General features: G+C 36.9%; 1 protein-coding gene across 2 annotated transcripts in view; it reads left to right on the plus strand.

Moving 5' to 3' along the window:
* Nucleotides 1-24636, plus strand: part of LOC131436359 (spidroin-2) — a 106526-nt gene that overhangs the window by 38165 nt on the left and 43725 nt on the right. For both annotated transcript variants that reach the window (XM_058605038.1, XM_058605040.1), the window contains exons 3-5: nt 19478-19917; nt 19982-20217; nt 20279-20387. In XM_058605038.1, the coding sequence (XP_058461021.1) occupies nt 19478-19917; nt 19982-20217; nt 20279-20387 (785 nt within the window). The remainder of the gene's footprint in view (nt 1-19477; nt 19918-19981; nt 20218-20278; nt 20388-24636) is intronic.

Genomic DNA, 24636 nt, shown 5'->3' on the forward strand with positions numbered 1-24636 from the left:
CTCATGATGCGTGCATACTCTTTATAATAGTGGTGTATATGTGCGAAAGAGAAGAGCTCTCGTTGATGTTGTCAGTGCGATGGGAGAAATTATACTTGCTCTTCGTCACACAGAGGAGATGGACATCTCTGAAATTTCGATCACTACTTAACTCTTGAAACCACTATTTCACAGTGTAATCCGAAGGGGCACTAGTCTCATAGCATTCATTCAATTTTCGTCTCCCAAAAAAGGTTTTCTAAACAATGAAAATATTTTTACCATTTTTATATAGAATAATTATGCACTGTGGAAATCGAGTTTTGGAAACGAACGAACGAACTTAGATTCAAATGAAAAGGTTGGTGATTCAATACAAAGTGTCAACATTTTATCCGGATCCGACTTCCGGTTCCGAAAATACAGGGTCATTAGTGAATAAATTATTAGTGAACCGATTTGCACAAACTTAACCATAAATTATAATGAAAAATTTATAATAACCTAAAAATTCTGCGGAACACTAAGTGATTTCGGCTATGCCGATTCTAGGATTCTGGTTCCAGAGCTAGTGGTAAACACCTTCAAAGAAGACGCAGCTCACATCAATTTCTCAGGAATAGTTGAATTGATTTTCACAAGCTTAGGTTCAAGTGAAAGGTCCTATAGTCTCGTAGATTGTTACGACATTTTAATTGATTACCGGAAATATGTGGCGAATAGCGTTTGAAAGTTTTAATTGTCATTCGACATTACGGTTTAAAGAATTTAAAAACTTAGAATCTATGTTGGAAAATGTGGTGTGGTCGAAAACTACAAAAAAATGGAACGCTTCAATTTTCCAAAGAAAAGTTCAACCGACCTGAATGGAAACCTTATCAGAACGGCGAACGACTGCAACTTAGTTAAAGCCGGTTATAAATAAATGATATAATAATAGTAGTAGATAAATCTATTTAAATTGTATTAAAATTTGATTTGTCAATAGTCAGTTTTTTTATATATGAAACTACGATAAAAAAAATGTTGTGTTCTGAACATTATAGTGAAATTATGGTTATTTTTTTTTGCTGAAGAATAAGGCAAATGAACTACAATTCACGATACACAGTTTTAAACCAATCAAGATACAACAATAGTATTTTATTTAAAAACTAGCTGACCCGTCGAATTTATGTTTTCGTATATCAGAATGATCAAACGACTAATTGAATAACGTTTCTCACCATTATTTTTCTGATTACTTAACCTACAATCCACGGAATTCGACACACAGTCGTTGTAGCCCAAAAACGAAATATCACAGAAAAATAATGTGAAAAATTTAAAATACTTCTGTTAAGCAAAGATTGAGCAAATGTACAGATTCTCATCTCACCCTTTGAGGCAATAGAACTGAACTGAATTGAATAGAAATCCCTCTCTAATAGCTTCGACATAATGGATATAAGGTGCAACGTTTTTGTTCTAGATGTGATTTTTGCTTCCGGTAATCGATAAAAAAGTTCACTAACCAGAATTTTGCATTGATAAACTGAACACAACGTCAAAGAGTGTCTCTTCTATAGTTGTTCATTAGGTAGAGTAAGATATATTTACAATTCGTATTTAGCCCAAGTAAGCAAAAGTTCCTAAAAAAAAGCAGCGTACAAAGCATTCTGAACAGTCCGTTTTTAAGGAATTACTCATACTTGAATGTTCATCCGACGCAACAGAACAAACTTCAAAGCAGTTCCTTGTACAGCTTTTAAACAGCGAGAAAATTTTTTCGAAACCTTTTCTGTGCGTTCAAGTTGCCAAAAAGTAACAAATGTACTTTAGAGTTCTAACAAAGAAGTTTAATTTAATATTGATCTTACCAATTTGAACATTCTTCACAGAATATGAAATATAAAATGACAGTCTCAATCCATTATGGTAATCATCGTGAACATTGATATGTAATTGCACTTATTGTATGCGTCTAGTGTAAAGCTTGCTTCAGATAGAATTGAAACAAAGACAATTGCTTGTATTTCAGTTATTTATTATTGAATTCAAGATCTTTTTTATGCAAATGTAGCGTTTTCTTCATACTTTTAAGAAAAAATACGGATAAAATTATTCGTCACGGTTTCGAAGGAATTCTCTATTTTTTCTGTAACACGGCTCATTTGGCGGCGCACACCTTCTTCGTCCATCGTTTTAGCTATCTTATTCCACCAGGTCGTCATCTGATTGATGTCTTTAACAACCTTTCCCTTTGCCTTGAGTCTCCTCTTCATGATTGCCCAGTATTTCTCAATCAGGCGGAACTGGGGGCAGTTGGGTGGGTTAAGGTTTTTCGGAACAAACTGGACCCCTTTCTCTGCATACCATTCTTGAACGACTTTGCTGTAATGACAGCTTGCCAAATCTGGCTAAAACATTACGGGATGGTCGTGGGATCGAATGAACGGCAAAATTCGTTTTTGGAGACTCTCCTTTTGGTATAGTTCCGATGTCATTGTCTTATTTGTAACGAAAACTTTCGTTTTTTTGCCACAGCTACAAATGCCCTGCCAAATCATAAATTTTCTTGCAAATTTGTCGGCAAAAACAAATTTAAATTTGGCTGGAACATCCCCCCGAGCCGTTGCCAAGTACAATTTTTGACCTGGGATTTGCCCGAAATCAGCCTTGACATAGGTTTCATCGTCCATCAGAAGACACCCGTCGAACTTGGTCAGCACCTGGTCATATAGTTTCCGAGCACGAATTTTGACCACACTATTCTGTTTCATGGTCCGATTTGGCTGTTTGCTAGCTCGATACGACTTAATTCCTTCCCGGAGTCGAGTTCTCCTCACGGTACTATGGGCAGCACCAAATTTTCTGACCAAATCACGGTCCGACAGCTTAGGATTTCTCTTAATCGTAGGGTGGCTCAATATGATAAATTGAAAATGTTTCGACATTTGCAAATTCGATGTTGAAAAAATTGGTGAGTCAATAACATTGAAATTGAGTAATTTTTTGCATTTTCAGCGAGCGGGTGGCGCAATATGAAAATTTGTAAATATTTTGACTTTTACTAATTTGATGTTTTATTAAATACATTTTATACATTTTCAGCGAGCGTAGGATGGTTCTTATTGAAAAATTGACAAAAGATTCAACTAAGATTCAGACTAAATTCGATGGTCTGTTGATTCTGGAAACAATAGTAGCTCGAATTGGATAATTATTGAAATTTTCTATCGAGCGTAGGATGGCGCAATATCAAAATTAGTAAATATTTTGAACCATAGCAATTAAAATTTGATTATTTTGGATATTTTCGATATTGGTGAATGAATTTCATTCGAATAGGCTAATTTTGGACATTTTCAGTGGACGTTTATGTTTATTTTAATATAAAAATATGGGAATATTTTACCTTTTGGTAATTCAATGTTTAATTGATAGCAATTGGAATATTAGTATTATAAGGCAGCTTCATGTGAGAAATTGTAAATTGTTTTGGCAAACTGGATGCTGTATTGAATAATATATCCAAAGGAAGTGGTTCAGGATTTAAACTTGCAAATCGTCGAAATGCCTGTGATTTTGACTGTAGCTTTGAAAGCGCTTTTGCTTTGATCATCAACTAAAAAACAATTTTAGTTTTGATGCTGTAGGTAGGCATTTCATCGAACCATAAATAATAGAACTACGCATCGAATAGATCCCAATTGACCGTAAACCGAATGGACAGCTTTTGCATATTTTTGCTAGGCAAATATTTCTGAGCAGAAATGTACAAAGCATCGGTGTTCGGTTCCCACTTTACCACCACTGGCATGGAATTGGAAATAGTATAAAAATCACAATTTTCTATATTAAGCCATTCAGCGCTGAGAATATCCAAAATTACCAAACTTTAATTGCAATCAATGCACTAATACTTATAGCATCGAAAACGCAAAAATCCAAATGTTTACCATTTTTCATATTGAACCACCCTAAACCGCTCGCTAAAAACGTCCAAAATCATCCAATTCTACCTGCTACTGATTCGCTCATCAAATGAACATTAAAATAGGCAAAATCAAAATATTTTCAAATTTTTATATTAAACTTCCCTACGATCGCTGAAATCGTTCAACATCATCTTAATTTAACTGCTATTGATTCATCAATTGATAGATCGTCGAATTGACATTAGTTAAAAACTTTACAATTTAACAGGTAGAACCACCGTATGCTTCTGAAAAGGTCAAAAGGAAAGAGTGGCAAGATTTTCAAGGTCGTAGTAGATACTATTGCTGTTGTTAATTCGAATGCAACGCAATTTTCTTTAAATAATTTTAAAGGATCTGGTTTCATTTTGCCGGAAAATTCAAAGAACTAAGGGAAAATAATCTTTATCTGCCTATGAACGCGAGTTTATTTAAGTCTCAGCATCAGTGCTGTTAAACTTCATTCAATTCAATTGAAACCGAATGTGGAACACATTGACGATCTCTCGAATGCAGTAAACTTCACTCTCTGACACACACAATGTTTGCTGACGGCCCGAACGGGCAGCATTCAGTCATCAATCGTTTCTCTTCAATCGAGGCTCAGTTTAACCACCGTCAGTTGATCTCTTGAAATGACAAAATATCTCTTTCAATAGTGTGAGAGCGGCCTTCAAATGAGGTTCATGTAAAAGTTCGAATTGGTTCGAGATAATAAACGAAAAACAAACCAGATAGCTGAAATATCAATCACAGAATACACATAAATTAATTGTTTCCTCCTTCAGTTTTCATTTTTAATACTTTACTCCATTTATAATTCTATTCGCTCGAATTTGCTTACTACCAAGAGCGAAGGCAATGAAGAAGTTACACTACTCCGCACTTGAAACTGAGCAAGCAAAACTTCAAATGACTATCAACGATTATTCAACTGACGATGAATTCCGGGAGCTTCACTTGAAAATGGCAGCAAAAGTCTAATGAATTAGTAGGGATATGCTGATGGTCAGCGGCCATAAATTTCGTTTTCATCTTATATTATTCGATTGAAAATGAAATTTTACCGCACTGCTCAGCATAACTACGAAACAACTTAACGAATCGCCACCAAGTTTGGCACATGTACCAAAGGTGAGAATCGATATTTTTTGAAAAGGACAGATACTTTCTACACTACTCAGGGTAATCATGAAGGAGATCTGTAGTAAGTTCACTGACAAAAAATGAAGTTAAATCAAAATAGATTATAAGGTTATTTTGGACGAGAGAGAGTTTAGCAAATGCCCCAAACATATAAAGTGTAAGGGAAAATTGTACGAGTTTTACGAAAAATTGGTACTTCTTCACGAGTAGAGCATATTTCTAGCAACTAAGTGAAGTTCACAAAAATAATCACAAGAGGGAGGGGGAATAAGTATTCTCAACATTGATCTGAATTGACGAAGAAATTATACAATCACTGTGCATTTTTTTATGTAAATTGAGAAAACTTTCGACTCAAGGTAATGGAAATAAATTTAAAAACCACATTTGTAATCACTGAATCGTTATTCCATAGGTTTTACTCCCCGCTGAACGACCAAAATGGTTAAAACCGGGGTAAAATAAATGATATAAAAAAGTTATTCCATATTACGAATGTTGTTATGATGCTAAACAGTCTTTCGTTATAAAATAATCATTATGAGATGGAAAACTTTCAGCAATTACGTGGAAATAATGATGCCATAAGATTTTTTTTAAATAGAAGGGAGTAGCATGGGTTTATAGCCATGAAAGCCAAAGGTTTCGTAGATCGAATGTGACGAGGAAGTACGAAAGTACGTTACAAGTACATCTACATAATAATTCAAGTACGTTACAAGCACATATACATATGAATTTAGGAATTTACTAAAAATGTATTTATAGAGAGAAAGGTGAGATCTGAGATGGGACACTGATCATTCGCAATCTGAACATGAACGGAGTATTGTTCAATCGGGTTGTCGTTTAAGTGTTGTCTCATTGCAATTAGAGTATCAATGTGGAGGATAATTTCTAGATTTTTTTCGGCCTTGCCTTCACGAAACATTTCCGAGCAACGGCGGGTAAATCAGCTGGTATAAAAAATGTATGAACCAATTGACTGTACTTTGAACGTCGCTAGTCACAAACAGTCGACTGGAAATAGTTATTTAAAATTATTATTATACATATTACACCCTTTTCGCTAATATATGTTAGACTTGATGCAAATTTTGATAGTCAAAAGGATTTCATTTGTAATAAATGACTTAAGTAAAGTTAAGTAAGTTACCACACGAGAATGTATGAGCTAAGCAAAATAAGCTTCAACTGATTTCGAAACCTCTGTTGATGTTTAAACTAACAAAAGTTTATGCTTAAAAGTTTCTCGAATCTCCATTTGTTTGCCCTGACTTTGAAGCAAATCGACAGCAAAAACCACTGTTAAATTATTCAACTGGCCAAGAAGTTTTCATTCCAATTACCGTCTCTGCTCATCGGAAATTTTCCCCAGAAGCAGAAACCAAAGTTAAAGTCGTAGGTTCTCGATTTTAGCTTATTTGTTCGAAGCAATAAAATATTCGATTTACCTTTCTTTGCATTCTCGAACCGTCCGGCCATCAGAGTCCGAAAGTTGAAACCACAACTGGTCCAAGTTCGATTAGACGACAGAAGAAAGAGGAAAACGAAAACCTCAGCAAATAGACCGCAACGTGTCCAGTCAGTCAGTTCAGGTCGAGCTGATCCTACACATCCTCGGGGTAGATGGAAACTGGCAAAACTCGGTAGAGAAAATTCAATTATCTTCCTCGATTTCGATTCAAACGAATCCGAAATGTGGAATTCAGGTGAGAATGAATTTTAAGAAGAAAAAAAACCGAACTACGGGTAGAAAAAGTTCTGCCCCAAAGTTAAAAGTGATGGTCATGCACAAAAGTCGGTAGGTTAACATGTCGTTGGTAGAAGGGAGCCATTTCCCTCTCATGATTTAACAGGGGGAAAGATCTAAATTAAAAACCTTGGTTACCATTCTGTCTCCAAAGTGATCCTTCAATTTGCATCATGGACTACTTGATGAGTTGAAAAACAATTGTGTTCGTTTTTACATCATTCGTCTCAAGAAATAGATCGACCAAAATGGGAAAATCAATTTTAACCAATGCAAAAACTTTATTATTTATCCTGTAGCAGGTCATACGTTCCAAATGTCAATTTCCGGCCTAGTACAGAACAGTGACCATCATCCAGTATATCTCAAATTAAAAGTGTTTCAAGTCCAGTGTACCGCAAACAGTCGGCCGACAATTTTCTCATTATCCAAAAGCAATTAACGATCATATAAATTTTCCCGTACGAACTTTCATGTACTTAATATTCATGAACATTTTACACATTATCTTACTATCATCATTTTGTCCCCATCGATCGAACGAAACTGTCCCAATTTGGGTCCGTTTGCGTACCGACCGGATGCTGCTTCTCCACTGCCGTTCGTCGTTTCCATCACCGAGCGTCGAAGCGCCCATTCTCGAACCAAAATGTAAACACCGGTGACGGTGCATTTTCACTAAATGCACTGTAATTTCATCTCGCCGAATGGACGCCTACTTTTGTCGCGTACTTGAGTTCCCCTTGCCCATCCCATCGCGGCCTACTACGTTTCGTTACGTTTCTGTTTTTTTTATTATTATTTTCTAGCGGACGCTTTACCGGACCCCGCTTTATAATGTCCACAATCAGTCATGTTACAATTTTGACCTGTATTGAAAATGAGGAATTTTACTCGCATAGCCTCGGGCAGTGTAATTGCATTTGGGAAATTTCGTGCTGCCACTCTAGGGTGGATGTACAGTTGGTGCATTTGGAGCATTTCCACCATTGCACTGACCGTTAATTCGGTTATCATTTCCTACGGAACAGAATTGCTTTGTTCCGAAGCATTCAGCAACCCACAGATGATGCAGTGTTTAATTAAATGGTATTAGCAAAGTATAGTTAATTTAACAGTTTTAGATCATGGTTGAGCAAGAGTGCACTTTGAAGATACGAATCGTTGTGTTCTATTTTATTCATAAAGGCCGGTTCCAAAACGTTCACAATTTTCCGATACAATCCTTCACCTGATAGAAAAAGCCATCTAAGTACGTTCGGTTTTAATGAATTTTTAATAGACAATTCTGGTCTTATAAATTTACTTTAAATTAAAATTTTTTCCTGAACAAAATCTAAAGGCGGCAATGTAAAAATAAAAAAAATAATAATAGAGTAAATTAAATACTTATAAGAACTTTAATAGCATTAAATTATGAGAAACGTGTAGCAATAATCGTATTAATCAAAGATTTTAAGTAACAATAATAATAATATTAGAAAATCAAACTTTAGTATCCAAAACAGCTAAAAAAAAATGAACTGTTTTTATGTCGTTTATTTTCTTTATTTTCTTTCGTCTCGGTGTATACTGCGCTGAATTTTCGAATAAACACACTCATTCAATGGAATATGCTAATATGCTTCTTAGTTCACGGGAGCGAGTTTCAAAAAACAGTTACTTTATTATTATCTTTAAAATTAAACCTTCCTTGTACACTTCTGATTAAGTACTAAACAAGAACCACCTAGGCTTCCTGCCGCTAACCTAACCTGGGACACAGAAAAAGTCCATTAGTTTTTGATAAAAATCATTATTGGGTTACAAATTGAAATTATAAAACTTAGCAAATTCGTTGAACCGTCGGTAAAAAAAACCTAAATTCCTTATACTGCCCGTATACTGTATTCTGAGTTTCTAGAAGTAAGAGATTACGTTAACGGAGAAGTCTCACTGGGGCATACAAATTCAAAGCACAGAGAACAGATATCCAAGTTAGTACAAACTTTTTCACAAAAGCTGTGTAAAGCATACAAGTAAAAATTCGTTAAAAATCACGCACGCATGAATTGCTATTGTATGAAAATTCGAACGCAAAAGCCTATAAGAGATTACGGGACTGTTCGAAGCGCCTGTACAGGAGAATTGCTACTTGGTGATTGTTTTTTAAAACAACCGTTAAATTTCTTACACAAATTGAAGACTCTACTCTGTGTCCAAACAGGCAAAAGCACTCACTAGTAAAAGTAGTAGTGAAAAGAGATAATACTGTATTTATCTACACTCTGGCTTAAGAAGTTCTTAGTGCACCAGTTTTGAAATATATCTAGCATTTTTTTGTAATTCAATAAAATACAAGAAGCATTTGATAATTTTTTTAAATTTTGAATGTTGTCAGCATAGAAAAACCGACATTCCAGCGGCAACAGAATGCAAACATCATTAATAAAGATGGAAAACAGTAACGGATCAAAGATACTACCTTGGGCTACTCCTGAATGATTGAAGAATGCTTCCGACGTCACTGAGACGATTTTAATCCGTTCAAAATGTCTGATATGATTTGATCCAAACAATTCTAAGTGTAAAATATCCTAATAGCTCCTTTTTCTGCAGGAGAATTCCGTGATCTATCCAGTCGAATACAGCATCAGTTTGCCAACCACAGTCCATGTTTCGTAAGCAGTTCGAAGTGAATTGCAAGAAATTCGTCGATACTGAACGTTTTGGGAAAGATCCATGTTGTTAGGAATCAATATAATTTTTGCAACAGGCGAACAAACAATCGTTCGTGATGATTTTGAACAGCTTTGAACATACACACAGATATGTGATTTCTCTATATTTGGCAACATTACGCTTCAGACACGTACGCAGATCATTGGAACCCCCAATTCGAAGGTCAGCAAATACAAAATTATTTTATTTGTAATGGACCACGTTCAACGTAAAGTGATGAGATAATATATGTATCTGAATTCGTCGAATCATAAACAGAAATTATAACCAAGCATTGAATGACTATTTAAACACTTTTGCTCTACTACTTTTGTCTGTTTTTATCGTCAATACGACTTACTTTACTGTGGGACGCCTTTTCAAAATTTACCCTCTAAGAGAGTAATAAGTTTTTGATCGTGAATATCTCTTGTTGTTCGCCGAAAGCCGTTTCGCCTAAAGCCGTTTCGTTGCATGGGCCACTTCCCTGAATGCCATTTCGCCGAATGCCATTTCGCCGAATGCCATTTCGCCGAAAGGGTCGTTTAGAATTGATTTGAAATAAAGACAAATGAAAGATGATAGCGTTAACGCCCGTTTTGTTGACCTACAACTGTACATCTTGAATAAAGATTGATTCATGAACCTCAGAACGGAGTTCCCAAAGAAACTTGTTGACTATTACCCACTAATCATCAAAGCAATTCCATAGGTATCTACCAAGCAAATGTATGTGGTATTTCCGGTTACAGGTTTGTATGCAAGAGGCCGCCGCTTCCGACGGCGGGTCGGCGGGCGACTCAGCTGGCGTCTTGGCTTCGGTTATGTGGCTGCGCCACATCAGTTATGCAGGAGACATAACATGCAGGAGACATGACCCTTTCGGCGAAACGACATTCGGCGAAATGACCCGCTCCCATTTAACGTATCAACATAATTTTTTCTTCATGCAATTGGAAATATGATCATAAATTTATGATAAAATTTTCAGTTGTATGACATAATCTCAAATAATTCAAAATTAAACTTTTCTTAAATGTTTGGTATCAACGAAGATCAAAGAAGAAAACTCATGACGCGTGTTTGTCGTTTCGAAATACGCCGTGCGAAACAGGGTTGCCACATATACAGATCAATCTGTATTTTATTTCGCCTGAAAGTACAGAAATATTACGAAGAAAAAGAATTTATTAACACCGCTAGAAACCCACATTTGTTTAATTTAAATATATTTCATGTTTCTAAGCGGATTAAGAAATTAAGTACTCAATTTGGATATGGAATCTGCTCCTACACAATATTGCATACTTTTCATATCTTAGGCCTATCGTATCATTGATCAACCCTGCGAATTGATGTTTCCTTCATTGAAAAATTATTATCAGTTGTGAACGCTCTACCTACGCCAACCATATCAGTATCTTACCCACGGACAACTGATCAGCTTGGAAATAGGGATGATTTTACAAATCACACAATCGACGAACTAACTGATATTCGGAAGTGTGTAGCGTGCCAATTTTATTCGTATTCACGACATCCAGTTAAGTCTCTGATATTACTCATCTACCTCTTTACCTTTTTTTATAAATATAAAAATTGGTATAGAATTCACTCAAACTTTGGACAAATTTTCCTAGACCCGGAGGGTCGAGTGTCATATACCAATCGATTCAACGCGACGAACTGAGCAAATGATCGTGTGTGTGTCTGTATGTGTGTTGTCAACAAAGAGGTCGAGATCTCAGAGATGGCTGGACCGATTTTGATCAAACTAGTCGTAAATGAAAGGTCTCCCCGTCACCTTGAACGCCGTTTTTGAGATCGGATGTTTACTTTTTGAGTTTTATGAAGTTTTATGTCAAAAGGAATATGTTTTTAGAATTGGATTCCACACGGTAATAGCTGTCCAACAACAGATACACTGAAACCTCCATCTACGAACTAAACGGGGGTTCGCGGGGGAAACCGCGCATCATATGGCTATTTTCGAAACGGATGTGAAGAGTAAGTGGAAGAAAATGATGTTTGAGCTCGTTTCAAAATCCAAGAGGGCGGCTTCCGGTTTATTGAGATTGCTTAAAATCCCTAACAATATGGGGATCTTCGAAACGGAATTGATCAGATGTCAGAAAACGATGTTTGAGGTGGTTCTTAAATGCAAAACAATGACTTCCGGTTTATTAGTATTTTTTTAATGTTTTTGTCGTATTCTTTGAACTTGGTATTCGTTTAAAACACTATACCGGAAGTCACCTCGTTGAATTTTGAAACGAGCTGAAACGTCATTTATCGGTATCCAATATGTTTAAGAAATTTCTTTGTTTTAAGGGTTATTGATAAACCGGAGGATGTTATATTGGAATTTGAGACGACACCAAACATAGTTTTGCGGCATCTGTTTATTAAATACTTCCCAAAAATACCCATATTGTAAAGGTTTTCAAGGAATAACGATAAACCGAAAGTTGCCATCTTGAATTTTAGAACCACTTCAAACAACATTTTCCGACAGCTACTCATCAATTCCGTTCCAAAAATACCTATATTCCAATGGTTTTAAAGGAATATCTATCAAACATCATTTTCCGGAATCTACTCTTTAAAGCCGTTCCAAAAATACCCATATTGCAGTAGTTTTCATGGAATATAAATGAGTCGGAAATCGCTTTCTATGTATGAAAAAAACCTCTTTTGACGAAGTAGGTTCGTAAAAAAAAGTTTACGTTATTTGGAATTTGGTTCGTAAAAAGAGTTACGTAAAATGAGGTAACGTATAAAAAGTGTTCGTAAACGGAGGTTTGGGTGTATCGATACTTTTGTGTGAGCGACTTTTCCCCCTATTCCAGTGCACAGTGGTTCCAATTACTCCAAAATGCGCTTTTGCTGATGCCGTCAGAAGAATTTCCGAACGGAATTGTCCCCATCTCTTGATATAATTAAAGTTATTATTAATCCCCCTAGAAGTGAGACTAAAGTTATAATTTGCCTACATTGCGTGATAGAGAACTCATTTCATTCGGATAAGTTGTAGACCATATTATTACAAAACCAAAACACGTCGAACACATGAACTCTTTAAAATTAATCATCGGTAAAGCGATGTTTGGAAGCAAAGTGAAACACGATTTGTAATACGCACTTGAAAAACTGTGTACAGCACTTGAAAGACTGTATGATGTTTTGTGTAGTGAGATCAAACCTTTTGCCTTCTTATATATAAAAATTATGCAATCAAGCAATATTATTGGAATTAGATTTCCAAGATAACCAAATGTCAGTTAGCAGGTGTGTGTTTGTGTCAAACTTCTCAATTTTCTAAGATTTCTTAAGTAATTAGATTCAAATGAAAGTCCCATATACAAACCTAGATTTATGAGAAAAAAAACTACTCCATAAAATTTGTTAGGTGGGCCAAAATATATGAAGTGGCCAAAATACCTCTGTTTCCCTCTTAAAACTGTCCCAGAAAGTATGGACGCACTTTGATTTCGCTGTAAATAATTCACAAGTGTAAGATATTCAAATTTTATACGATATACTGATAATATTTGACAACAACAGAATATTATTCTCAACATTTGCTACTTAGCCATTGTAGACTAGCTGGCACACCTTCTTGCGAACGTTTCTCATTAAATTCTGTACAGACTTCTTGGCGACAAGTTTTGACACTTTTTTCCAATCTTTTTCGAACTGTTGAATGGTTTCGGCTGCCGAGACATGTTTCCTAAGATGTGCCATCGTTAATGCCCAGAATTCCTCAATTGGTCGAAGTTGTGGGCAATTTCGAGTAGTGGCAAGAAGCAAGATCTGACCAGAAGACAACAAGATCCTTGTGGCTTCGAATCATGGGTAGAAGTCGTTTTTGTAAACATTCCTCGATGTATATTTCGCTGTTCATTGAAGCAGTGGTGATGAAGGGTTTCGAAATCTTACCGCAGCTACAAATTGCTTGCCAGACCAAAGCTTTCTTACCAAATTTGTCGACTTCAATCGATGTCTCGAACTGGTTTAACAGTTGCCTTCTCGCACCGTATAATATTGTTTCGTCGTCCATGATTATGCAGTTCAAATTTCCAGCAAGAATCGTATTGTACTGCTTTCGAATCCTCGGCCTGATCGATGCTCCTTGTTTCGGACTACGTTTTGGTTGTTTCTGCTTCTTATAGGTTCGAAGATTTTTTGACTTCGAAGTGCCCACTTTTTTGGCCACATCCCGAACTGAAACCTCCTTCATTTACTCGAACGCCTTCAGTATACGTTTATCCAACTAAGGATTAGCAGGACCTCTTTTTCGACCCGTTTTCGGTTTATCCTCAAAGGTGTTATCCTCACCGAACTTCCTGATTGCATTCGCACGGCTTTTTCACTTACTCCTTCCATTTCTGCTATCTTTCTCAGTGATTGTCCGCGTTCTGTGCACCATTTGTACACAATTTTTTGACGTTGTTCTGCTGAAAGTCCACGCATTTCGAAACGTACTAATGCAAACGAATAAACAACTGCACAAGTGGTTAGAGAAGAGTGTAAATAATAGGACGCAGCCATAAAAATTGACAGATTCTAAGGCATTGCGAAATGGCAGCGGTTTTTGGATGCGTCCATACTTTCTAGGACAGTCTTTATAATCATCGAACCATCGATGCTAAGCGAAATTCAGTGAAGTTCAACCAATACCCATAACTGTTCGAGCGATACAGATGTGATTGTTTGATCAATTGAACTGCAAAATTTTATTCGATACTGCGATCAGTGTTTTGAGGCTGTTAGGTGGGGAACGATCACTCCTGAAAACAGCATACAGGTGACCGAAGATCTGAATTCGTTTAATCATAAACAGAATGTATTACCAAGCATTGAACAACTTTTTAAACACTTTTGCTCTACTACTTTTGTTGGTTGTCTGGAATCAGCTATGTAAAAGGCGAGGTGCTAGTGTCAGAGACATAACCGGATGATGTGAATACGAATAAAATGAAAGGTTCAATATTTCTTTACGTTTGAACTTCTTTAAGTAAAACTCGGCAGTTCAAGCAGACGTAAAGTTAACGCTATTTGCTAAATACTTTTTTATATTGCATCGAAGCGTCTGACTGACTAATTTGACGTCCTGGCGGAATTTATCATTCTGAATTTTGAGGCACAAATTCTGGAACCGAATTTTGAAGCTGGATGCTAGAACTGAAACCTACACTCTGACACTCAATTTCAATGCTATATTCTGAAACTGAATTCTGAGCCTGAAGTCAGAAACTGAATCCTAGCACTGAGCTGTGTACTTGTATTGTGGTCTGCAGCTAAATTTAAGCTATAGAATTCCGATCCAAAATTCATTCAAATTTGGATCCAGAATTCAGCTCAGAAATTCAGTCCTAGAAACCAGATCCGGAATTTCGATCAAAAATCTACAGAATCTAGTTCCTGATTTCAGTTACACTTCTATAATTTTGGAACTGAGTTTTGGAATCAATTTCTAGGGCGGCAACTGAACTCCGAACCTGGATTTTTTATTGCATTTTCAAACTGAATTCTGGAAATACAACCAAATTTTTATTCTGAATACTCATCCTGGATTTAGGTCCAAAGTTCCATAACTCCATGTTAAGAACTGAGTTTTTTAAATTAAATTCTGAATCTGAATTCCGGACAGGCATTTGGGAACTGAGTTCTGGTTTGAACGTCAATTACAGTTTCCGAAATTTAGTTCTCAGTCCAGATCTAGGCTTAGAATCAAGTTCTGAAATTCGGTTTCAGTTTCAGAGTTAGATCTGGATATTAGAAATGAAAATAAAAACTCCAATCTTGGATCCTAAAACTGATCCTATATAGAATTGGATTCTGGACCCAGATGCTGGTCTGAACTGAACAAATCAACTGAGCAGACTAATTAGAATCTGTGAACCTTCACTAAACTGATTATATTTACTTTTGATTTGCATATTCTAACAGATAAGTAATTCAAATAGTTCTTCAGATAACAATTGGAGCCATTTGAAGGGCTGATTATGTATAATGTTGCTTAACTCATTGTTCAGTTCAGTTTTCGTTGTACAAGGTGTTTCACAAAAAATTTCGAATTTAAAAATGCAATAATAAACGGTTTGATAGATTTCAAGGATTATACATTTATTTGTAAGGTTGATTCATTGTATTTTGCTCCAATGCAAACGACCAGTAGCCATGGCTTGCAAATTGAAGCAACGAATATTAACAAAAGGGTTTCACCATCTGTGCTATTCACACACATTCGTATGTCAGGTAGAATTCACAGCGCAACCCAAGCAAGGAGAGCTGCTTCGTTCGTTCATTAGTTCATGAATATGCCCGCTTGCTGAGACCTATGCTTCATGAGGTTAGCATTTGATGAATGGTTCTCATATTGTAGATGCCTATGAGGAAACTAGATTCATAACTTTTAGTTCCGATGAATATTAATTTAAAGAACATTGCTTTTAGCGTTTCTAGGATATATACACAGTGTAAACTGTCAAGAAACAAATTGATCGTTTTGAAAATGGGCTCAAATGCAAAATTTCTGCTATAAAATGTTTAAAGTATGTTTGAAATGAGATCAAATTTGGTCTTGGAATGCGAACATTATGTTAAAAATGATTTCTGTAAACCTACACTTTAAAAATAAACCGTAAACATTGCCTATATGACTTTGCTTCGCGTCTTGTAGCACGCCATGAAGCAAGGTCTTCTTTCTCGTGCAATACTAACGAGAGCGAACCCTTCATTTCATTACATTGTCATGGATTGCTTAGTTCATGTGTTAACTGAGAGCACAGACAATTTACTTGGCAAGGGGAATTGGTCTGCTCAGTAGCATATACTCTCACGCATCCAGTTTTTCTCTAATATAGGTCTCTCATTCAGCTATGTCAAGCAAAGTGTTCACAGCAGATGTTTTTTTGTTGCTTCGTTCGTTTGAGGATTCACAATACAAGCCCTGTCAGCAGCAGGATGACGCAATCGCTCTTGTTTGAAGCGAAACTGGCAGTGCGAACGTCCCGCTGCTCAAAGTGCCGATTGATTTGAAATTGAACCAATTTTGGTTGAGAGCTTTCTTTTTACGTGATTTCGTTTATAGCTTTTTCACAAATTGGAAGTCCCAAAGGCCATAAAAATAGGGGGCGTACTTGATTTCTTAATCCGCATAGAAACATGAAAAATATTCAGAACCGATGCTTTTGGGAAGCAATAGAGAAAATTCAATTAATTCTTAACGACGATCTGTGGGACTGAAAAGTGCCTTGAAATTGTCACGATCAACAGGATCTGTATTTAGATTGGAGATGGCTCTTGGCGTGTAAACTCGGTAAACTTGTCCGAAATTTGACTCGGAATTCATTGTAATTTCCAATTGGTTTCCAGAGAAAATAAAACAACCCATTTCGGGCGGAATCAGTAGGTGCATTTGGAACTCACAATGAATTCCAACTCAAAACTAAACAACGCTCCCATGACGACTGACGACTTCCATTGGCAAGCTTTTGGTGTGTGTGTCCGGCTGCGACTATTCTTCGGCACAATTCTGCTGTTCGGCGCTCGCTTCATTACAAAATTGTTAGGTTTTCAATGTTGCTCTCTCGTATGTCTTGCTTCGACAACCGTTGCTCAGAAAATTATGGGTAAAAGTTGAATGTTCATCGTTTATATCGATACAGTTGTACAGCAACAGATATTTTGTTCGCTTCCTTTTTTATTTAAAAGATATTTTATTCAGGCCTATTTGCGTACAAGTTTTACGTGGCCGATTTAGCTGAGTTTTTAGATATTTTTTTTTTGTATTGGATCTCGTTGTCACCCTTTTTGTAGGGGGAGAGGAGCTTCCATTTTCCTCCTGCGAGGATTGAGGGGCAGTTTGTTCGCGGTTCGTCTCGTCATTAATTGCCACATCGGTGGTTTTGTTGTTGATTTCGTTACTAGTTGCTGTAGATGCGTCTTGTTGTACATTGTTTGCAGTTGCTGGTTGGTTGGATGGTAAGCTGTTAACTGCAGCTGGTGTACTTTGTTCTATAGGGGATACGTTGGATGGTTTCGTTGAAGGGGATGCTTCACTGTTGTTGGCGACTGTCACAGGTGTACTGGGGTTGCTAGGGTTGGTGTGAAGGAAGCACCGTTGTCCTTTGGTGTAGTTGTCTCCTTGTCCAGTTTATGACATGGCTTACCGTAGTGAACAGCTTTTTGGCAATATTGATATGTGGCCATCTGATTGTCATAGGTAACAAGTGAATTGCACGAAATTCTTGTATCCTGACCGAATGTCACATAAGAAGGTATAGGCCTCCTCAAGCGCATGCGTATTAAACGTACGCCATTTAGAATACCGGGGAAAAATTCTTCCACTTTTTTTTTCGATAGAGAGAATCTCTCCGTATTGCGACATGGTATGGCGAATATAAGGATCAATGACGCTTGAGGAAAGATCATGCACACGCACTTCTATAGCACTATCATCCATATATACTGGAATGTTGTACTTGATATTTTCATGCTCCACACAGTGCACATTATTATTGTCTTTAGCGAATTGAATTGCATCCAACTCTTTATAGAACTGGATATAAACAACATTATTGGTCTTATTGAATTGAAGTAAATGCACACGTTTAATGTCAGGATGCATTTGCTCCTTAAGCAAACCTTCAAGTTCTCGTATCGAAGGTCGAATTTTGCACTGCCTGAAGTCAACAACAGTTGTATTCTTTCGTGTCGGCGGTAGCTTTTGTTCGTTTGGTTCACTCATTTTCGAGGTCTGTTGTTCACTATACAATACTGTGCTTGGTTTCTTCTGTCCCGAATGTAAGCGGTTTTGTTTTATCGACTGACTTGGATGAGATGAGAAAGCGAACTTTTCGCTTGCTTAGAACGCGTTCTGTTTGGCTGGTGTTGACATGGGTCAAATCAGACAGGTTTTTCAATAGTATACTATTGGAACACTTCAATGTTGTTGCAAAACACGCTTCAAAAATGAGCTATGAGCTATAAGCCTTCAAAATACAAGAAAGGCAAACACGCGTCATGAGTTTTCCTCTTTGATCCTCGTTGATACCAAACATTTCAGACAAGTTTAGTTTTGAATTATTAGAGATTAAGTCGTACAACTGAAAATTTTATCATAAAATTGCTGATCATATTTCCAAAGGAATGTAGCAAAAATTATGTTGATACGCTAGAAACAACAGGAGATATTCACGATAAAAAATTTATTATTCTCTCAGAGGGTAAATTCTGAAAAGGCGCCCCATTGTAAAGTAAGTCGTATTCACGACAAAATTCGATACCTGTTTTCACTATAATTGGAAGAAAACCGTAGTTACGACAGTTGAATGAAACACATTCCGCAAATAATGCGTATTCAATTTATGATAAATTTCTATGAAATGACAGTTTTTGCTCAGGATATAGACCACTTTCATATAATAGTCATGATTTCATGAGAAGATAAAAAAATGGTTATTTTCGCGAGGAGTTCGGTCAAGCTTAGAACCCTTGGTAATGATCGCCGAATACAATGTACTGGAGAATAGTCTGGTTTTTTCGCGTGATGAAAGTTTTTTTCATAATTTAATTCATTCTAATACTATCCCTTTAATACACAAAAAAATCGTCAACTCTAATCGAAGTACTTGTTTTACAACATGGATTAACTTTTCAGCTCACGCAAATATTAATTGACAATTAATTTTCGAACCACCCCAAACTAGTGCCACTGACAGACAGCACATCCAATTGAATGAACCTTTCAGCTGTTGAACGAAATCGAATTCCACTTTCGCTGTGTGTGTGTGTATTCCGGTCCGATGTGACGATGGGACGGGAGGAAACCGGGCACAGCTTATCAAACCATTCATTTGTAGTAGCAATTCATGCACTGGCTCTCGATTAGCTTGATTTAATAAATGCAATTTTTCCATTACTCTTGTCGCAGTTGGTCACATGTGCCCTGGTAGCCTCGCTGACATTCAACCAGCTGGGCTCGTGTGCCAGTTTATCCGGCGAAAGTACCGTTGGTGGCGGATCGTCATCATCGTCATCGTTGGGTCAGCTGGGCTCATCATCATCATCATCGCAGTTGGTAGGCTCTCCGACTCTAGGCAGTTTGTACCGAAGTACCCGGGATGAGTACGGGCGCTACGGAGGACGAGATCAACGTTGTGGAAGTTGCGGTGGTTACTCCGATCGGGACATGAGATCGTTCGGTGGAAGACCGGGTGGAATCTACGGGTACTACAGTGGCCGGGGGTCGATTTATGACGACCGGAACTGGTACTACAGACCGGACGCGGCGAACGACGATCGGGCCAGTTATCGGGGCGGCGATGGTTACTACTCGATGAGACCTGGTTACATGAACATGATGATGATGGGGTAATGAGACTTAGATTGCGGTACTAGAGTAATGATCACATATTTTTTTTTGTTGCTTTCACAGCTATGACGATCGCTACATGAACCGTAACGATGACCGATACTATCCAATGTCGACACGCGGCTATTATGACAATCGCGGGAGTGGTTATTATCCACCGACGGATACGGGAATGCGACCCGGTGGATACGGTTATAGAGGTAATGGGTACGATAATCTTGATCCACTGTATGATCATTACATGATGATTGCTCGTGGAGGTGGACAAACCGGTGGTGCCGGAGCCAATTACAATCGCGGTACGTTCGATCAGTCTGTGAAGTGACAAGTGTGAAGTAATGATAATTGACTTGATTTTAGATCGCTATTACGGAGCATCCGGTGGATACGGTTCTGGTTATGATGATCGCAACCGCGGTGGCTACGGCTATGACAACAAGAACTTCCGGCCATGGGATGAAACCTACAGGTACTATCATTACTACTATTAGACAGAGAGCGCACTACTGCTCTACAAAAGCTTAACAATTCAGCCCGCATTCCTCCGAGAGCTTTGCTTGACGCTTGGCGGCCATCTAATCCCACCCGAAACAGAAATACTATACGTAGGTAGTAGCCTCCCAGTAGAACAACAGGAACAGGAGGAACGGTCCAGCTTTGATCGCTGCTTTGAGCTTCTAACCTGCTTCTATCCCCATTCAACTATTTTGCTTCTATCCGAAATAGTGTGTCCTAGAGCTTCGCTTTTTTAGTGTTACGTAATTTACAATAGTAAAGTAGATTGCAAGTAATTATGGAGTGAAAATATATGATCCCGTTTCAGTACCAACCGACGAATTTTGTCACTCAAAATTCCCATATCTCATCTATTTCACCATCCGGATTAAACAATACTATAAATTTAGTACAAAAAATCGTTCACTATTACAAAAACATATTCAGGAGACTAAAATTGACGTGACTTTCTTTACTACGGGGCGCCTTATCATAATAGACACTGAGGGAGAGCGATAAGTTTCTGGTCATGAATATCAGTAATCAGGAATCATGGTTTTTACTCATGAATATTACTTGTTGTTGCCATCGGAAATGTGATCAGAATTTTATGATGAAAACTTGAACAAATAGGAGACTAAATAAGTGAGTGGGACGTTTTATTCAATACCACTTGGAATGAGAAGTCTCGGGCATAACAAAGAGAAAAATTTACCGTGAAAACATTTTTATTCTTCATTCTAATCTTCATCTAGAGCAGGGGTTCCCAAACTATTTTAGGTCGTGGACTCCATTACTAAAATTAACTTAGGCCGCAGCCCCCATTAACAAATTCCTTTAAAAATTCAATTTCTTGCTTTTTTAAAATTGATGTAAAATACTAGAGAATCTGTTGATCTGTAAGAAATTACATGAATTGTTTTCCACGTCACAACTTATTTCGTCTATTCCTTTCTGAACGGTATTATTACTCAAAGAAATTCTCTTTATAATATCATGTGCGAGCTTGTGCAGTACATTTCCCTGATTTCCTATTAGTAAGGATATATTATAGGTCGCTCGCAAACCATCAACGGCTTGCATAGATGATGATGCAAACATCAATCTTATGGATGGCCGTTTTTCAATTTTTTCTTTAAGGGCTTGAAAGAAAGGTAAAGGATTATGTTTTTTGTCAACATGCACTCTTGACAAGTGATCCTCCAATTTTGAAGACTTCATAATATCGTTACTAAACTACTGAACCTTTTCACATAGTAGACACATCGGCAACTGTTCATTTGCTAGAGATGGAATGAAGTTAAACTTTAAGTAGTCCAAACAGTATTGTCTACATTTTTTAATGTCTGCCATCATAAATCTCGCAGTAAATTTGCAATTATGAAACCTGTTTTCATCCACCTAGTAGTGTAATGATAGCTTTCTCATATATAATACTATGGTAATGTTTCTCTTTAATTTTGAAAGAAGCCAAAAGATGGTTTGTACATTAAATAGTATTACATACAGAATGAAACAGTGTTTTGCTCGCGTAGGTCATCCTTAAGAAATCAAAGTGGGTTCACAATTAAATGTATGTCATTTGACCCTAAGATTGGGAATATCGGTTCTGCAATCTCTAATAAAAATGAGTAAGATCCATTTTTGAGGATATGACTATTATCTCCCGTCAATAATCGAGAACCGGGAACCAAAATAGCCAGAATCAGTTTGTTTAGCGGCCTACTGAAAATGGCTATCGATTTGTGTAGTTTCGAGTCCAGTTTAGAAATTTCTTTAACGATGTTTTGTTTCGTCGGTGTACAATATTTAACACACTTAATCCTATAACTCTGGAACCGGAAGTCGTATCCGGACGAAATTCAGGAATTGCGTAGGGGACCACGTAGGGAAGACCTTTCATTCGAATTTAAGTTTATCAAAATCGGTTTAGCCATCTCCGAGAAAACCACGTGAGATTATTCATATAACGTTTGAATCAAATTGGTCAAGTCAAGAAAATGTGCACGTTTGACAAAAAATTGAACGAAATGTTAAAATTTAATTAAATGAAAGTACCTTTCATACAAAATAATCTTTCTGATATTTTGCCTTTCTCTATAGAACGACTATAACGACTTTCGAGTGGAGCCCCGTAGATCCATAGTGTTATATACAATTTGACTCTGCTCGACGAGTCCAAGAAATGTCTGTGTGTGCACTTTTTTAACTCTCAATTTTCCTAGAGATGTCTGAATCGTCAAACCACAACTTAGGCTCGTTTGAAAACTACTGTTGTATTGTGGATGAAGTTCAAAGACGGAATTGCTGACATTTCCGGTTCCGGAGATGTGATCGTAGAAGTAACGTAACCGACAAACCCCATTCTTTTCTATACCTACACTCAATTTCCTCCTTTGAATTTGCTCATTTGCTCCCATCGCTTGAGTAGAGTTTTTTCAATCCTGCTAAACGCGTTTAAATTTTGGAAACACAACTGAACTGTCACATTAGGCGGCCTGTCATGCTTTAATTAATAAAAATTGCTTAATGACATAATTTGTCAAATCCTCGAAATGCGAAAACGTTATGAAAATCGATTTTTTGAAAAATTTAGACTGGTGGACCTCGTGAATATTTTTTTTGTACCTATTATGCTAAACACAATCCCATTATGTTTGCTCCATGCCATCGGAAATATCAATTTATGATAAACCATAAATAATACAAAACTAAAGTTGGCTGAAATGTTTGGTATCAACGAGTACCATTATTGCTAATCCATCGCATTCAAGAAAAATGTCGTTAAAATAATCGATCACTACTAGAGCCAGTAAATTAACTATTAAAACGCTATTTGGTATTACATATATATACAGGACCTTTGATCAGGGTACGCAGTGCTCCCAAAGAAAATTTTGAAAAAATCACTATAAAGCCTGACGAAATTTAGAAATATGTTTCAGTCTATCTAGAGATGTGATGATGCCTTCGAAATCAACGTTTAAAAAATCGGCTTATTTAAAATAACAAAACGGACGATGACAAAAAATGGCCAGGTATATTTATTTATTTATCCCCGATTCTAGCTTGTTGGAGTCGCTCTCCGATGTAATTTTATTTTCTTCCAATGAAATGTTAGTCTCAATATTATTGTAATTTACACCGTGTGTATTTCTGCGACCGAATTGTATTGCCTTCCGTTTGCCTAAAACCAGCGCGAAGACCATTTGGAAGATTCACTTTACCCTATTTGCTCCGAACTAGAGACTATTACTTTCAACTTTTTTGCATTAATTATGGTTTCGGCTTTAGCGGTCTGTTAAATAAGAACGGCTGTTATATATTGCCCAACGTTTCGACCACTGGTTATGGTCTTTTTCAAGGGAAACTGGAAGTTTGTTGGTTGTGAAAGATATTACAAAAATATTAAAAACTTTGGTTTAACTCACTATCTTATCGTTCCTCGTCTAAAAATCGTATGCCCACGAACGGTTGTTTACATAATAAAAAAGCTTCTTTCCTCACTGTTCTAAAATATACAAAAACATATGCGCGATATTGCTGTTGTGAAATGATTGATATGCGGTATGGATCTGTATATGGTATTTCGTTGATCAGTACTGGAACAGCTGGCTATTGTTGGTTGTGTGGTTACATCGGAGTTAGCAGGATGGTTTTCATTTGTTGAACTGATGATTTGACAGTCAACAATCTTCATCAAAAGAAACAGTGAAGGAAAATTCACTCGAATTTGTCAATACCAAAGAAAATGATAATTGTAAGAGTCTAAAACCAATACCAAAGCAGGTATTTTTCCTTGAAGTGCTAGTGTCAATATTATTGCAATTCGCAGACTCTTGTTAGTTCCGAATTATTCTATCGTGTGGAAGAATACATTAGTCGTGAATGAGTCATAACTCAGTATAGCTACACCGTTACGATTCTGAAAGCGCAGTATAGGTTGCACAATGCACTATTACTACTACTAATCCGACATTTTTTGAAACTGTTAGACCCTGTATGAACTGTTTTGTCTCATAGCCGGCTGTTAAATTTTATAATTTTATTGAATAAAATCTGCCCATTATAAACCTGTTTCTCATGGGTATCTAAAATATGTGTACCATTCATCAAATGCTAATCTCATGAAACATAGTAATCAGTTGACGCACAAGTTCATGAACTAAAGAACGTACGAAGCAGCTATCTTTATTTTGGTTACGCTGTGAATTTTGCCCGAC

The sequence above is a fragment of the Malaya genurostris genome, chromosome 3 (assembly GCF_030247185.1).
Source record: "Malaya genurostris strain Urasoe2022 chromosome 3, Malgen_1.1, whole genome shotgun sequence".
Classification (NCBI taxonomy): domain Eukaryota; kingdom Metazoa; phylum Arthropoda; class Insecta; order Diptera; family Culicidae; genus Malaya; species Malaya genurostris.